Raw genomic sequence first — 16,181 nt, forward strand, 5'->3', positions numbered from 1 at the left:
TAACTACAATTTTCAAATACATGTCCCAAATGAAGAGCCACTGTTTATTGGATAAACAAGTTTGTATGTCTAACACGATGACCGGTAAGGCATAAATAAGCACAGCAACTAGAGCTTTTTCTAACCAAGAACATATATAATGCTTTATTCACTGAATTTCTTTATTTAATCACAAATATGCATTTAGCATTAACTATTATATCCATTTACTCAATTCAACAGAAAACGTTCTATCAAAGCAATCAGAGATATAGAAGATAACTTAAGATAACATATTAAGTAATAACTAATACATACAATTATTAAGTTGAATCTGTGCTCCCACACCTTTCAGATGTTATTTCTCAGAAAGTTAAAATGATAATATTAAGACAACAAGTGAGTTCCTGTTTTATAAGTGTAAAAATATATATAAGACAAGGATTTATGGAAAATCATTCAAAAGGGAAAATCAATTGCATTAACTAGACAATATAAGAAGAAGAAAACAAAGAAGGAATAATCAGGTGACTTACTTAGTCAGGTGCCTATGGACATCAAATATCACTATCAAAAGATCATATAAATCAATTGAGCTCCAAGCATTTTCGACACGAAATTTAACATCTGTTCTAAATGGGAGTCCGCTCTTTCCAACCATGAGTCCTGGAGTGTCAAAAAAGCTCTACAAGAGACAAAAAGACATCCGGTTAATCTCTGATTACAAGCAAGCATATACAACAATTGGGGCTGCATCTCACAGATCCATGAATAATTGTTTGCATAGTTTTCATGCATAAAGGAAAAAATTGTGGAATCAGCATTATCAGAGTCAAGTAAAAATTCAATATACGATTAAAAAAACTACTGATTAGCGACAAAAAGTACTTCCATTAGCAATTTCCATCATCAGAAAATGCATTCATGAAACATTTGTAGCAAATTTTATAAACCGATTCAGAAAATTTTCATGGACTTGCATCCGTACATTTTAAAACTGGTCGGTAATGAGGAATACCTTGAAAAGAAAGCATCCTTACATTTTAAAACTGGTCGGTAATGAGGAATACCTTGAAAAGAAAACAAAGAACCTAGCAGAAAACGAAGCATAAACAATCCACAGCAGAAACCTCATACATACATACATTTTCATGGACTTGCATCCGTACATTTTAAAACTGGTTGGTAATGAGGAATACCTTGCAAAACGAATACAGCGAGCGAGCTTGTTAGTGGTGCTAGAAGAGACACGCAAGCATTAAACAATGCCGACCTTAGCGCGCGCCGTGGGATTGTTGCGCGTTAGCTCCAGTCTTCTTAGTTTCTGGCCCCTTACGGCTTCTTGGTTTTTCTTTTTCAAGGGATTCCCTCCATACAACCGGTTAAAACGATGAACAGCGATAATACTCGCCGCGCACACAACACGCGCATCACACACACGACACACACACACACACAGTATATATATATATATATATTATATATATATATATATATATAATATATAATATATATATATATATATTTATTTAGGAGGAAGTGGTTCCTAACAAAAAAAAAAAAATCAATACAAAAAGAAACAAGCTAATGAATACATCAGTAAACAATAAAAAACACACAGAGCTCCTGTCTACCCTTCATCCACTCGTATAAAATCTCGTCGTAATAAAAACTACACCTATCAAGTAGGGCAAACGACGATTCTACCCTCCCAAACTTAGGTTTAAGTAGACAAGTAACACGGACACCCAATAGCTCTACAAAACCGCGCATAGATGTAAAACGTACCACTTTAGAAACACTTTTCCATTATATATAATATATATATATATATATATATATATATATATATATATATATATATATATATATATATAATATATATATATTATATTATGGACCAGTACTCATAAAACCCCGATGCATAATTTGAAGATGATGAAAATCTGACTACAGCAAACCGGACTCAAGACATCATTGTTAAATAAAAAGAATCCCATGATAGCCATAATTGATCAGGCATGGATAAAAAGTAGTTCACAGTAAGGTGGTTTCTTATTTTACTTTTAAAGAGGTTTACTACATTGCAACCATATATGCATATACAATGCATGTGGCTGCATATGCACAATCATGTGGTATATGCAGTATACGCACAGATAACAAGTAATGTTGTATATTAAGCATTCTATGACATTTCACCTTAAAATAATCTATTCCACAACTCTGTTCAACAACTCTTCAAAAAAACTCATCTTACCATCTTAAGAGATATTCAACAACATGAATCTCCAACCAGAAAATGCATTATATCATCACCTTTTGTTTATGAATGTAGGATTGAGGCAAAAGCATGCCATTTGAATATCTTAACTGTGATACAAATTTTAGGGTTTTATCTTGTGAAAATTAGTGTTTGGAATTTTAAGGGAAACCACTTGTAGGATCACTTCCCCTGAAGCCACCCACCTTCAGTTACTGAAAACAAAATTTGGAATGCTGTATTCACCCATTATCCCCACATCAGTCTTACTTAGCCCGGCCGCCTCCCCCACCCCCACCCCACCCGGGCCAAAAAAAAACATCACCAAAAATACTGGATACAGCACCGTCATTAATAACTGATTAAACTTGAGATTCCCTGTGAAACGTTTAAGGAAGAGGGTGACAGTGACATCATGGAACAAGAGTTAGAAGGTTTTCCTCGGCACAGGATGATATAAGTTACATGGCTCTATGCAGGACCCTCCAAACCTGATGCTTCTACTCCACTGAACATTATAGACTTGAAAAAAAATTAATGAACAGACTATTAAGCACTTCTTGTTACTATTGAAGTAGTTTTTTATTCTTCATCTATGTGTTTATATCTAAAAGAGGAAAAATAAGGTAAATCACTTTTTCATCTAGCAGACAGTTAAGAGAAACACTAATATATAACTTGTTGTAGATTAAACTTCACGAGCAAAACAAATCAAAATCACAATCAAAATAAAATGAGATACTAACGACATACTATTTGAGTGTTCCCTTTGGTCATCACTCCCAAAACTTCATGTGTGGTGGTATTTGTCTTACGAGAAACGGCAGCAACTTTTGATCCAACCTACGACACAAATAAAATCAAAATTAAGAAATGATCAAATAACATTCATATATATAAAAATACAACAAGATTAAATTAGTTTTGTGAGGCATGGTTGCCACATTGTTATGTAACAAATGCATTCTTTAGATTCCACTTAAATTAAGAGACATTACTGCTTAATATCTGCAGAAAAACTCTGAACAGATGGATCGTCCTAAAGAAAATGACCATAGGCTCAATTTCCTGAACCATATGAGTGATGACTAAAAGATCCAACAGAGAAAGCTTAACTAATATGCACAAAAAAGAATACAAATAAAACATGCATAAAAAATGATGCATACATACTTTGAAGCTGTCCAAAAGAACTGCTCATGGAGTTATCATGTCAGAAGTCAAATACTTAATTTGAAGAGCATGAAATGCCATATACTTTATTAGAACAAATAGGCGCAAGCACCACAACATATGCACTAATATAGAACAAAAATGTGAACTGTAGTACAAATTGCTAAAGAAACTCGCATACATGACATGTTTCTATTACTAAAAATTATATAGAGAAAGTGTCATGCAAGCTCTTCCCCCATCAAATTTATTACAAATCATGATGCTTTAAACTAGGTAAAGGACAATGGGTATAGAAAGTAAATTTCACCGTCATTTTCACACACAAGCATACAATTACATGTGAAATTACTGCTGCCCACCTTGTGTTTGCTGATATGCGCGAGTATTAAAATTAGAATAAACCAAGAGACAAATAAAAAGGAACTGACCATGAAGTTAGTCAATGAAGATTTCCCGGCATTGGGCGCCCCGATGATCCCAACCGACAGCGACTGCTGGTCCTCCTGCTTCACCCGCATCCTCGGCGTCATCAGGCGGCAGCAGCGACGCCTCGAGGAGCGTCCTCGCCAGCATCCTATCTCTCTCAACCTCCTCCTCCTCATCCTCTTCCTCATCGTTGTCATCTTCATCCTCTTCTCGTTGTTTCAGCTGAGCATTTCGTCGAACAGACAGAAGGCGGTCGGCTTTCTGCCGATAGGTCTTGCTCCATGTGGGTCTAGGGTTAGGGCTTGGGGTGGAGGTCGGGAGGGAGAAGTCTTTGCTGTTGAAGTCGGCGGAGGCGGAGGCGGAGGTGGAAGGGTCGTCGGAGTCGGAGAGGGGGGAGGTGGAGTTGAATCGGGAGAGGAAAGGGGTTAAGGATGGGGATGAGGAAAGGAGACGAGCAGTTCGCAGAGCTTTCATGGAGAGCCAACGGAACTAGAGAGAGAAAGAGAGAGTGAGAGAGGAGAGCAATGGCGGCGGGAACAGAAGAGGAGGGGACTGATCCCTGCTCGCGAAAAGAGTGAAACGTTGGGCCGTGAGGGAGCGCCTTTACAGTTTTGATGATTGGGCCCAAGCGACGGCCTTTGGACCCAGGGCATACCGGGGCTTTTAATAACACCTTTGTCCCGTAGTTTTCAAACCGAAGGAAAAATTTGTCCTAAAGTATTTAAGTGTCAAAAATGAATGACTTAAAAAGTTAAAACAAATCTAGATGGTGTTGTCTTTTCTCCAAGTCATATAAGAGAGTACTAAACTTTTAGAAACCTTAGGGTATTTAATACAGACCATTTACTAACTTGGGGTATCTATATGCAAAATTAGGTAAATAAGAGGATATTTTATAACTCTGCGACCTCTCAAATATTTTGGGGCGTCTTTTTATATGGTTTGAAAAAAGAGATCACTTAAGTGCAATGTCAAGTAAACTATAGAGCATTTAAGTACAATTAAGCATGTATTAGTCGTTAAGAGTGTGTTTTGGGATTTCATTGTGCTTAAGGAAAGGTAAAGAAAAACAGTAGAAATCCTATCCAAAACCGTTTGTGTAAAAGTTGGTGATCTACATCATAAATAGTATAGTTGTAATTTTCAAAATAACACTCTAACCATCCGTGAATGATATGGATCACTCATGTCTATAGGGTGTTCTGATAGACTCCTTTATATAGTGTTCTGATAGAATGTTTACTCAGAAAAATAGATGGAAAATAATAATAATTTTAGAGTAATGAGCGGGGCATCCCCCCTAAAACTTTCCAAACGAAATGCATGGGCAGCATGCCAGTGAAGGATCGGATTTGTCTACGAGATCTAACCATGAACTTTGCTGTCAATTCGTGGATCCGAGCCGATATGTATAGTTTGCGGATTGGCCATGCTAGTAGCTTGGTCTAAATCACAAACAGGGCAATAAAATCTCTCATGGTTTGGGTTTTATATGGTTCAATATATATATTTTTACTTCGTAAGTGTTGTAAATTTTGTTAATGATCCATTATAGTGTATGATTTTTATTTGCTTATTATTCTGTTTTTATGTTTTTGTTTTTTTAGTATTAATCATGTTTAACTATGATCAAGGAAACTTGTGTTGTTACAATATAATATGCATTGTTTTAATATAACTCATGTTACTTCAATATATCATGTGTTATTTTAATGTAAGTTCTAGAGACTTAAAATTATATCCTTTCTTAAAACTTGAAGAAGTTAAGTAATTGTTCTAAATTGTTAATTTGTTAAGCCTTCATAACTTGTTTTGGTGACATCATTATGTGACTGAAAATTATGAATATGACTGAAAAACAAATGTAAATATGAACTAGCTATGTATTTATGTACTTTCGATTGTGGCACTTCTTAATAAATCTATAGAGAGTTAAATATTTTGTATTAAAATATTTTTGTTTATGATATTTTATTCCTAATTCTTAGAATTATTATGAATATCTTTTATACTTTTTAATAGTAAGAAAATATTTAGTTCCTAATTGAGATGCTATGTTTGAAACTTTTGACGATTCTAATTATTAAATTTATTATGAATAGTTTGTATTTATAAAATTTGTTAAATATCAATAAACAAAATAACCTATGTCATGTGGTACATTCGTTTGCATCTTTTTCTTAAACCCTTATCTAGCAGCTTCAGCTTTGCCTTGCTTAGTAGGTAGAGCATTACATTATGCGTTATCGTTATTTTCAATGTAGTTCAATGTCATGTCTTCATGTCCTACGTTTTTAAAAAACTATTTTGTTTTATCTCTTGTCCATACCATGTCCTCGTTGTGTATCCATAGTTCTTATTTCATACACGAGAAGAAGAAGAAGAAGAAGAATGCCCATATGTTATTGACTTAATATTGACTCCTCAATATGGATGATTTGGAGATCAAAAATAGAACTTTACTGTGCCCTTACCTTATGCATCAAGTATAGAAGCTTGAACAATCCTTTATGAACCCTATCAAGTCATCTTTTATAGGACAAATTTTGAAAACCAACCCATTTCCAAACTTATTCATAAAAAATGACCTATTTGAAACTTATTTACCAAAAACAACCTAGTTTCAGCCAACTAGCTGAAACTGAGTCGTTTCTGGTGAAAAAAATGTCAAACTCCACGGGACTTTAAGTCCCGTGGAGTTTTTTACATAACAAAACTTCACGGGACTTGAAGTCCCGTGAAGTTTGGTATTTTTTTGTCAAAAACAACCCAGTTTCAGCATGCAAAAATCTAAAATTACTGTTCATCTTTTTTTAAAAAATTACTGTTCATTCGAGAAAATTTTTAAAGCATTGTTCATCGGATAATTATTAAAGTTACTGTTTGTGTTCATTTTAAAAACATATTTATTATTGTTCATAAAAAAGTTGTTATTGTTCATCCAGGAATATTTTATAATTACTGTTCATCTGAAGAAAAAAATTAAATTATTTTAATTAAATTGTTCTGTTAATATTACTAGTTTACAAAAAAAAAATTGCATCAAACTCATCCTTAAAGTCATACTCCTAAGTAACTAGTCGATTGATATTGAAAAAACCCTTTCATTTCCTTCAGATTTCAAATATCTAGGCTAGTTAACTTGAATCGAACTTATGGCTAATCCTGATCATTCTAAGAGTGTCAAACCTGAGAAGTTTACCGGTGTTAACTATAAACAGTGGGCTCAGATGAGATACTGGCTCACCACCCTAGGTCTCCTATCTGCCATTGACACCTCTGAATTTTTATCATTTGGATCTCAACCTATGACCTCCAACTCCCCTGATCCTGAACAACCTACTCCTTTAACTTCTACTTCTGGTGCTAGTTCCTTCTCTAACTATATGAAGCCAGAAGAAATTAACTATCATTGTTGCCATAAGATTCTTAGTGCACTTGAGAAAAACATTTATGACATATATTATGAGTTCAAAAGTGCCAAAGACCTATGGAATGTTCTGGAAGCAGAATATTGCTTTGATGATGCCGGAATTTTGCGTTTCACCTCCTCTTCCTTCAATAAGTTCATGATGGTGATGACAAACCCATAAATTCATGAATTCCAAGATTTCCTTTGTCACCTCTAATCAAAGGGAAACTATTTTACTGATGACTTTAAAGTTTCTTGTCTGATTGACAAACTCCCTCCTGTAAGATCCTAAAGCCACTAGGAAAGAACCCTAGAAGGGGATGAATAGGGTTTATGCTAATCTAATCCGATTTATATCAATTAAAAACTTACTAACAAATATATCCTAGCAAGAATGATATATTACAAATATATGTGCAAGGATAAACAAGTAATACAAGGGTAAACAAAATATAAATAATATAGTAGATGAAATAAACAATGAGAGAATGACAATAAAGATGAACAAAAATATAAGGGCGGCAAGTCAAACTCAAACACAAGATATGATCATGGAGTTCGGTCCCCACGACCTACGTCTCCGTTTCTCACATCGAGGAGATCTCCACTATCACAACCGGGTTTTCTACACTCACCCGAATAACGTTTACACCTCACACTCGGTTTTCTAGTTCACCGAAAACTTTACAATCCACACTCTTACAATCTCACTCTACACCCTCTTGTTTGCGTCAAAAGTTGGTTTTGTTATGGAATTCATTATATCTTCGGTCGATTACAACAAATTCAAAAGAAATAGCCTTTTTATAAGACTTCTTTTACACAACAAAAGAAAAATTACAACTTTTTAGAAACAAACGCAGGATCGTTGTTTGGATCGCTGCTTGCGTGGGATCTTTGCCTGTGCCGGGAGCGCTTTGACTCGTGGACCACCAAATCACAGATTCTGATTGAACCGTGAGGGGTTTAATGATTCTTCCTTCGTTTATCGAAGTAAGAATTTGAAGCGAATATCTTATCGATGTAAGATGTTCACTCTTCCAAAGATCAAGTCTGAGCTTAGATCTCTAGGAATGGCCAAAAGCTTCTTGAGGATGTTTGTGAAGAAGAAAGACTCTCTCTCTTGCTCTAATTCACCAAAACTCAAGGCTCTCTGCTCTAATCTGCTTTGGAAATGCTCAGCCCCTGTCCATGATGACCATAGGGGGGTATTTATAGCCTCCTTAGACGATAACTGAAGAAATAGCCGGTCAATAACTGTCTCTTTAGGCGCGGCAGCTGATGCTGTCGCGGCTAAAGGGCGCGACAGTCGACACTGTCGCGGCCAAAGAGCGCGGCAGTCGACACTGCCGCGGCTAAAGGGGCAGTTACACCCACGTTCATACGTGTTTGAAACAGTTCTCCCACGACCTTTAACCACCTTTTTCGTGGTTTAACTGCTTTTCCACATCAGCACACGTTCTATTTCTGATACTCCGCCACGTGGACTTTAAATAATCATCAGATAACTGTATTATAACTGCTGTAGCATCCTGCTTTAACTGCCGCGGCACCATAGGTTGCAGCGGTTAAGCCGCGACACCATAGGCTGCCGCGCCTTAGCCGCGGTACCTTGGTCTGCCGCGCCTTAGCCGCGGCACCTTGGTCTGCCGCGCCATAGCCGCGGCACCATGTCCTGCCGCGCCGCCATATGTTGCTTGATGACGTGTATATTATTCTTCTATATCGTCTTGAGTGGTGTTTGAATGTCTGTAAGCATTTTTTGACGCCTACATGTAGTTATTCATTTCTATCGATAATTATAACCTTATTGGAGGAATTCACAATTCATGCACTCTGTTTTTGCAGTATTAGAGGTTATTATGTATATGCTTGTTTTTTGCTAGTTAGTTATTACAAATCTAACTCATTTTTTGTATTATTACATTGACGAATTGGTGAACCATTCGCTAATATTCTAATTCAATCGTTTTTCGGTGAATGGTTTCTGTAAATCTTCTTATGGATAAGTTATTCACAAAATATCAACTATTCATGGATCTTATGAAGCGTCACTATTTATGTTGGAAGCTTGGTTTTTTGCTAGTATGTAGTGAAACACAGCACATGTTCTTTCTACCTACTTTTTCTTTTACTAGTTACTGCAAAAATCTAGCTCATTTTTTGTATTATTACATTGACATATTGGTGAATCATTCACTAATATTCTCATTCAACTGTTTTTCGGGGCATGGTTTCTGTAAATCTTCTTATGAATAAACTATTCACAAAATATCAGCTATTCGTGGATCTTATGAAGCATTACTCTTTATGTATATTGGAAGCTAAGGAAAAAAAATAGTACTATCTATCAGTGTCAATAAAGCATTCAGAATTTATTTGTATAGCGTGACCTATTTTTTCCATAACATTCTATTCATTAGTTGAGGTTGCTGTTGGTTGTAATTCTACTGAAATTTTCCTGCCGTAACATGTATTGAGTTTTACATCATTACAATATATCGTCTTCCAGTCTAGATGTTCTGGTAGATTCTTGGATGTTTAGACATTCAATATCTAAGTCATGAATCATGTACTGAATGCTAAGTAGAAATTACCTATGCTGTTTGATTCTTCTGGTGCTTTCTATGAAATTTTCTCAAGCAATTAACTTCTTGCAGAACCGGCTGCTTGCAATGAACTATATAAATGAGGGCTCTGATGATAAGCTTTTTGAGGCTCACAGGTATTTCTAACTCTTTACAAAGTATATATGCTTTCACAGGATTCCCATTCTGTTCGGTACCTGTTTATGGATATTTCTATAATATGAGATTATCAGTGTATTTAGAAGTCAATTTTCGATAATAGTTGGTTTTTATTCCAAACCTGGTAAGATTCAATCTAGGAGTTAGCTTTTATGTTTGAACTTTTTAAGCTTCATTTTAGATGAATCAACTCTGTTTGATTTTGACTATAGAAGAGGTGATACTTTTCGATCTCATTGAGCGCTTCTATTGTTTTGCTGCCCATCTATTGTGACAGGTTTATGCCACACGATTGCTTTGTCAAGTTAATGAATGTTATTGAATGCCTTGGGAATTAGAAATATTTGTCGAACTGTTCTTCAAATTCGTTGGTCCAAAAGAAATCTGATGAGAGCCTGATAAAATTTATATTGTAGTTAATGCATTATGATTCATTGTTGCTCTGCCGTGTCATATTTAAAAGGATGGAAAACCTGTTTTATAGATGCTTTGCAAATGAGAACTTTTTTTTGCCATTGCAAATTTCCTTGGTTCATTAAGATCGGAGTGTCAATGTTATGGATATCCTCTCTGTTTTTTTGTCTCTTTTTGTGTAGCTGTATTGTGAATTTTTTTATGTTCCACGAAGTTCCTGTATTGAAAGATGCATATATGGTACTTTTGATCAAATTATCTTTGTTGGAAACAAATGTAGAACCATGTCTTTTTAGATGGAATATCTGATTTCTTGCTAAAATTTTCTTATTGAAGTACCATCCGAATGAAATCTGCATGCAATAGACACGAGTGTTATATAGCAGCCTGTTAATAATTTATTTTGATAATTCTGCAACTTCATTATTACTTGTTTAGTTGTTTACAAGTTCAGTGCTGTCATTTTGACTTCAACACGGAGTGAACATATAAAACTACTTCATTTTTATAGCATGCCTGTTAATCATGAAAATGATTATGAGTTTTGTATACCACACCTGTTAATCATTTTTATTGGTAATTCTGCAACTTCAGTATTTAGTTGTTTACAAGTTCAGTTCTGTACTTTTAATTTCAACAGGGAATGAGCACATAAAACTACTTCAGTTAGTGGTACAAATTCATAGTAGTTTGACTGACTGATGTTTAATTGTTCCTCAGGGAATGGGGAATGCGATTTATGAAGCTATACCCTCAATATACCAGTTGGGATAATCCTAAAGATATGGAACGCCCATTAGTAATTGGATATGTGTCACCTGATTATATTACTCACTCTGTATCATATTTCATTGAAGCACCTCTCTTTTTCCATGATTACACAAATTACAAGGTGATTGTGTACTCTGGTGTTGTAAAGGTATGGTTATTTCTCTCATGCACAAGTGTCACCACTTAGTTAACTTGAAGTCTTTTTTCAAGTATCTTGAAGTCTTTTTTCAAGTAATTTACAACACGTCTTTAAGTCAAGTTTATGGGGGCTGTATGATATGTAAACCAATCAATTTTTCTACTTCTACTTTTTTTTTTCTTTCAATCATTTTCAGTAAATTATAAAGTCTCTGTCCTTTACGCTTAAACATAGTTAGTGTCCTTGTGTTTTACTGTGATATTGTAGGCAGATGCCAAAACCCATAAATTCAAGGACAGGGTGCTGAAAAAAGGAGGGCTATGGAGGGATATATATGGGATTGATGAGAAGAAGGTTGCTAGCATGGTTAGGGAGGATAAAGTTGACATACTGGTGGAGCTTACTGGTCACACTGCAAATAACAAGCTAGGGATGATGGCCTGCAGGCCTGCTCCCATCCAGGTACTGCCCTTATTTAAATTCACATCTGTATCACCTTCTCTGCGTTTTTGTTCCTCTTGATATTTTTAAAATTTATAAATTTAGCATCCTTGTCATTTATCATGTTTCCTGGAATTGCTTGAGTCGCTTTGTTTTTTACATACATCCATGTAAAACATGCTCCTTAATGACCTTCACCTCCACAGTTCTTATTTACACTCATACCCCTTGAAACCTCCAGTCTTGTGGCCTAAACACTGTCTGCGAGTAAACTCAACTAGAAAGTGGCAGTAAACTGCCAAATTTTGCTGAGATACAACAGGATATAGGTTGTTCTTCTATTAAAGAGCATCCTTTTATTTTCATGGATATTTCTACTGTGAAGCTATATTAATGTCAGTCATATATTGGAGATGACACTTTTTGTTGCGTACTTGCCATTCCTTTTGTACCTTTTATCATTTTTATCTTCATGTCTATCATGTTGCTTCCATGTCTGCATGCCAACTTGTGCTTCTTAGCTTATTTCCTCATGTTAAAATGAACTAAGACTGAAGATCCGCATGTAATTATTTCCAATAACTACTTTTAACAATGATAATTTTCTTTATGAATTTTGCCTCTCATAGTTACTTTTTCTCCCACTATGCTTTCTTAGGCAACATGGATTGGTTACCCAAATACAACCGGTCTGCCAACAATTGATTATAGAATCACAGATGCACTGGCTGATCCCCTTGACACAAAGCAGAAGTGAGTTGAACTTTTGAGATTTGATTTTAAATTGTATAGATAGAGATATTCTGACTAATTGTGGCTGCAGGCATGTTGAGGAGTTGGTTCGTTTGCCTAAATGTTTTCTCTGTTATACGCCTTCGCCGGATGCTGGTCCTGTTTGTCCCACACCAGCTCTTTCTAATGGTTTTATTACTTTTGGGAGCTTCAATAATTTGGCAAAGGTAGTGTTATTATTGAATGTCTCTTTTAAAAATGTTTAGCTAAACTGAATTACAGCTTTGCGTTGTTCATCTTTTTTTTTCTGGCAGATAACGCCAAAAGTATTAAAAGTTTGGGCAAGGATATTATGTGCTGTTCCTAACTCCCGGCTTGTTGTCAAGTGTAAGCCTTTCTGTTCTGATAGTGTAAGACAGAGATTTCTTTCAATTTTGGAGCAATTAGGACTGGAGCCGCTACGTGTTGATCTTCTGCCTCTAATTCTTCTCAACCATGACCATATGCAAGCATATTCACTAATGGATATCAGGTAGATAGCTGAATCTTTTTTTTTTGTCCCCATCAACTGTCTCGTGTTCTTCATGCTTTAACTATTTGTCATTCTTTTAGTATTTGTGTTGTACCTTTTAACATCTATGGAACTTTTACTATATATCGATGTCTTTTCCGATATATTTATTATTTTGGTCTTCTTCAGTATAATAAAGAGTTCTGTTGGTCTGGCATTTTATGGGTTTTATAGGATCCAAACTAGTAAATTGGTTAGTTTTTAAAGTTTTGTCTATTTGATACTCTCTCTGCTCTAATCTGCTTTGGAAATGCTCAGCCCCTGTCCATGATGACCATAGGGGGGTATTTATAGCCTCCTTAGACGATAACTGAAGAAATAGCCGGTCAATAACTGTCTCTTTAGGCGCGGCAGCTGATGCTGTCGCGGCCAAAGAGCGCGACAGTCGACACTGTCGCGGCCAAAGAGCGCGGCAGTCGACACTGCCGCGGCTAAAGGGGCAGTTACACCCACGTTCATACGTGTTTGAAACAGTTCTCCCACGACCTTTAACCACCTTTTTCGTGGTTTAACTGCTTTTCCACGTCAGCACACGTTCTATTTCTGATACGCCGCCACGTGGACTTTAAATAATCATCAGATAACTGTATTATAACTGCTGTAGCATCCTGCTTTAACTGCCGCGGCACCATAGGTTGCAGCGGTTAAGCCGCGACACCATAGGCTGCCGCGCCTTAGCCGCGGCACCTTGGTCTGCCGCGCCATAGCTGCCGCGCCTTAGCCGCGGTACCTTGGTCTGCCGCGCCTTAGCCGCGGCACCTTGGTCTGCCGCGCCATAGCCGCGGCACCATGTCCTGCCGCGCCGCCATATGTTGCTTGATGACGTGTATATTATTCTTCTATATCGTCTTGAGTGGTGTTTGAATGTCTGTAAGCATTTTTTGACGCCTACACCTCTAAGTGTGGGTCTCTAGCTCGTGTCTTCCTCAAGTGTTAGAAATTACAATATACCTCTAGGCATTACCACCTACCCCACTCCTCTTGGGATGACCCCGTCTCTCACCAAACACTCCTCTCGGTATACAAGTGTATTACAAAGTGTATCTCACAATGAAGGCTTACAAATACAATTTTGTTCTCTACTATTGATGAGAACTCAATTAAGCTCACTCTCAATTGTTACAACTCCCCACAACCCCAAATATACTATGTATGAAAATACTAGAAGCTCAATAGGTGGTGTGTGTAAACAATGAGAAAAATTAAAACAATTAAACTCAATATAAAATCTAACTTATGGAAACTATAATCAAAATAATAAATAGCTAGAATTGAGTTTAAAAATTCTTCTCTGAAAAACAAGATGGAGAGATGGAGATTGAAACTCAAACAATGAAGATGATCTCCTCCACTTGTGAAAACTTTTTCACAAACCAAACAAACACTAAAACAAACTTTAAAACCCTTAAACTCTTTTGTAAACTTGTAGAAACAATTTTCTTGGTTGGTTTTAGGTCTGAAGTACGAGGGGTATTTATAGAGACCCCAGAACATAAGAAAATTAAAGCAAAAAGATCAAAAACCCAAAACTGGACAAGGCTAAAAAAACTGGTTGTTACAGTATCAGTCGACTGATAAGTTTCATCAGTCGACTGATGAGCTGACCGTTGTAGGTATTTTCCAGCTCATCAGTCGACTAACGACCTTATCAATCAACTAATGATCTCATCAGTCGACTGGTCAGTCGATCAACATAAAAAAGAAATTTTTGGTTATTCCAAATATTTTCTTCAGTCGACTGAACACATGTATCAGTCGACTGATAACTTGTTATCAGCCTAAAGTGAACATAAAAACTAAACTTTGAAATACCTTTAAAAATAACAAATAAATTTAGAAAAATATAAAACTTTAGAAATTGATTGTAAACATGATAATAAACATGTTACAAAAAGAATTTTTAAAATTACACTTCTCATTTGTGAAAATTTATCATTTTTCAAAACTAGTTCAAAACATGAAAATGAACAACACTTGTTTTTGACATTTTAGCTAAACCATGTTTTGAAAGTTTACAAAATGATTTTATAGACTTAATAAAATATGTATAAAGTGATATTGAAGTCTATAAACTAATAAAATAGTATTTTCACAAAAAAACACCTATATTTTGATAAAATCAACAAATACGTGTGTGTGATTAATATGAACTTGAAGTATTAACACACAAGTATAAACATATACTATAAACACTATAAACTATATACCCAAGCTTGATGAAGATCTTCAATATGCCCGACTTGGTATACTTTACGGATGAAGCTTGAACTTGGATCTTCAACTTGAATTGCAAGGCTTTATATCACAATTCTGCCAACCTCTATTGGATATGATCGTGAATGCTCGATTCCATCCATCCTTCAACACGTTGTTTGCCTAAAATAAATACAAAAACACAAAGATTAGACAAGCAATATTAGTTGTAAATTGTTTGTAAAAACATCATCAAAACAAAAAGGCCAACACCTCCCTCCTGGTCTAGATTTGCTGGAGATCTCGGAGATCTAACTTTAACTGAAGCCCTCAAGGCTATTCGCATTGAAGACCAGCATAGGCAAAATTCTAAACCCAAGTATGAAATGAAATCTAAAGTGAACTTGGTAGAGGATAAGCCTAAATCTAAGAATTTCAAACCCAAAGGGAAGAAATTCAAGGAAACCCAGCAATCCTTCAACAAATCTTCCTCCAAATGCAATCTCAATCCTTTCAGTCATAAGTCTGATGAGAAGTTCTGCTATGTCTGTGGTAGAATCAACCACCTGGCTCCCAACTGCTTCTATCGTAAGAAGGAACCGGCCAAACATGCTCCAAAAAAAATGGATCTAATAAAGTGTAGGCGTCAAAAAATGCTAATAGATATCCAAACATAGAAAAGATCATCCAAAAATCACAGAAATTGACCCCATACTGTCTTAGAACAAAAATTAGGACAGATATGAACTGTCTCGCCAGCGAGATAGTGTTTACTGTCTCGCCAGCGAGACAGTGTTTACTGTCTCGCAGCGAGACAGTGTTTACTGTCTCGCCAGCGAGACAGTGTTTACTATGATTGAAAGTGGTTAAATAACTTCCACCCACGTGTCCATTAACTGCCAAGGGACGTGAAAAAC

At 36.0% G+C, this 16,181-nt stretch overlaps 2 protein-coding genes across 2 annotated transcripts in view; one reads left to right on the plus strand and one right to left on the minus strand.

The window, feature by feature from the left end:
* Positions 1-4,463, minus strand: part of LOC109837306 (GTP-binding protein ERG) — a 16,186-nt gene extending 11,723 nt beyond the window's left edge. The window contains 4 exon segments of the mRNA XM_020405494.1: positions 516-664; positions 2,996-3,085; positions 3,847-3,931; positions 3,933-4,463. Of these exon segments, the coding sequence (XP_020261083.1) occupies positions 516-664; positions 2,996-3,085; positions 3,847-3,931; positions 3,933-4,318 (710 nt within the window). The 5' untranslated portion in view covers positions 4,319-4,463.
* LOC109837307 (probable UDP-N-acetylglucosamine--peptide N-acetylglucosaminyltransferase SPINDLY) lies at positions 9,821-13,078 on the plus strand. Its single transcript, XM_020405495.1, has 6 exons — positions 9,821-9,981; positions 11,138-11,336; positions 11,595-11,789; positions 12,427-12,521; positions 12,592-12,727; positions 12,815-13,078. Exons 1-6 carry the CDS (start codon positions 9,836-9,838, stop codon positions 13,034-13,036), a joined length of 993 nt encoding a protein of 330 aa, XP_020261084.1. The 5' UTR covers positions 9,821-9,835; the 3' UTR covers positions 13,037-13,078.

The sequence above is a fragment of the Asparagus officinalis genome, chromosome 4 (genome assembly GCF_001876935.1).
Source record: "Asparagus officinalis chromosome 4, Aspof.V1, whole genome shotgun sequence".
Taxonomy (NCBI): domain Eukaryota; kingdom Viridiplantae; phylum Streptophyta; class Magnoliopsida; order Asparagales; family Asparagaceae; genus Asparagus; species Asparagus officinalis.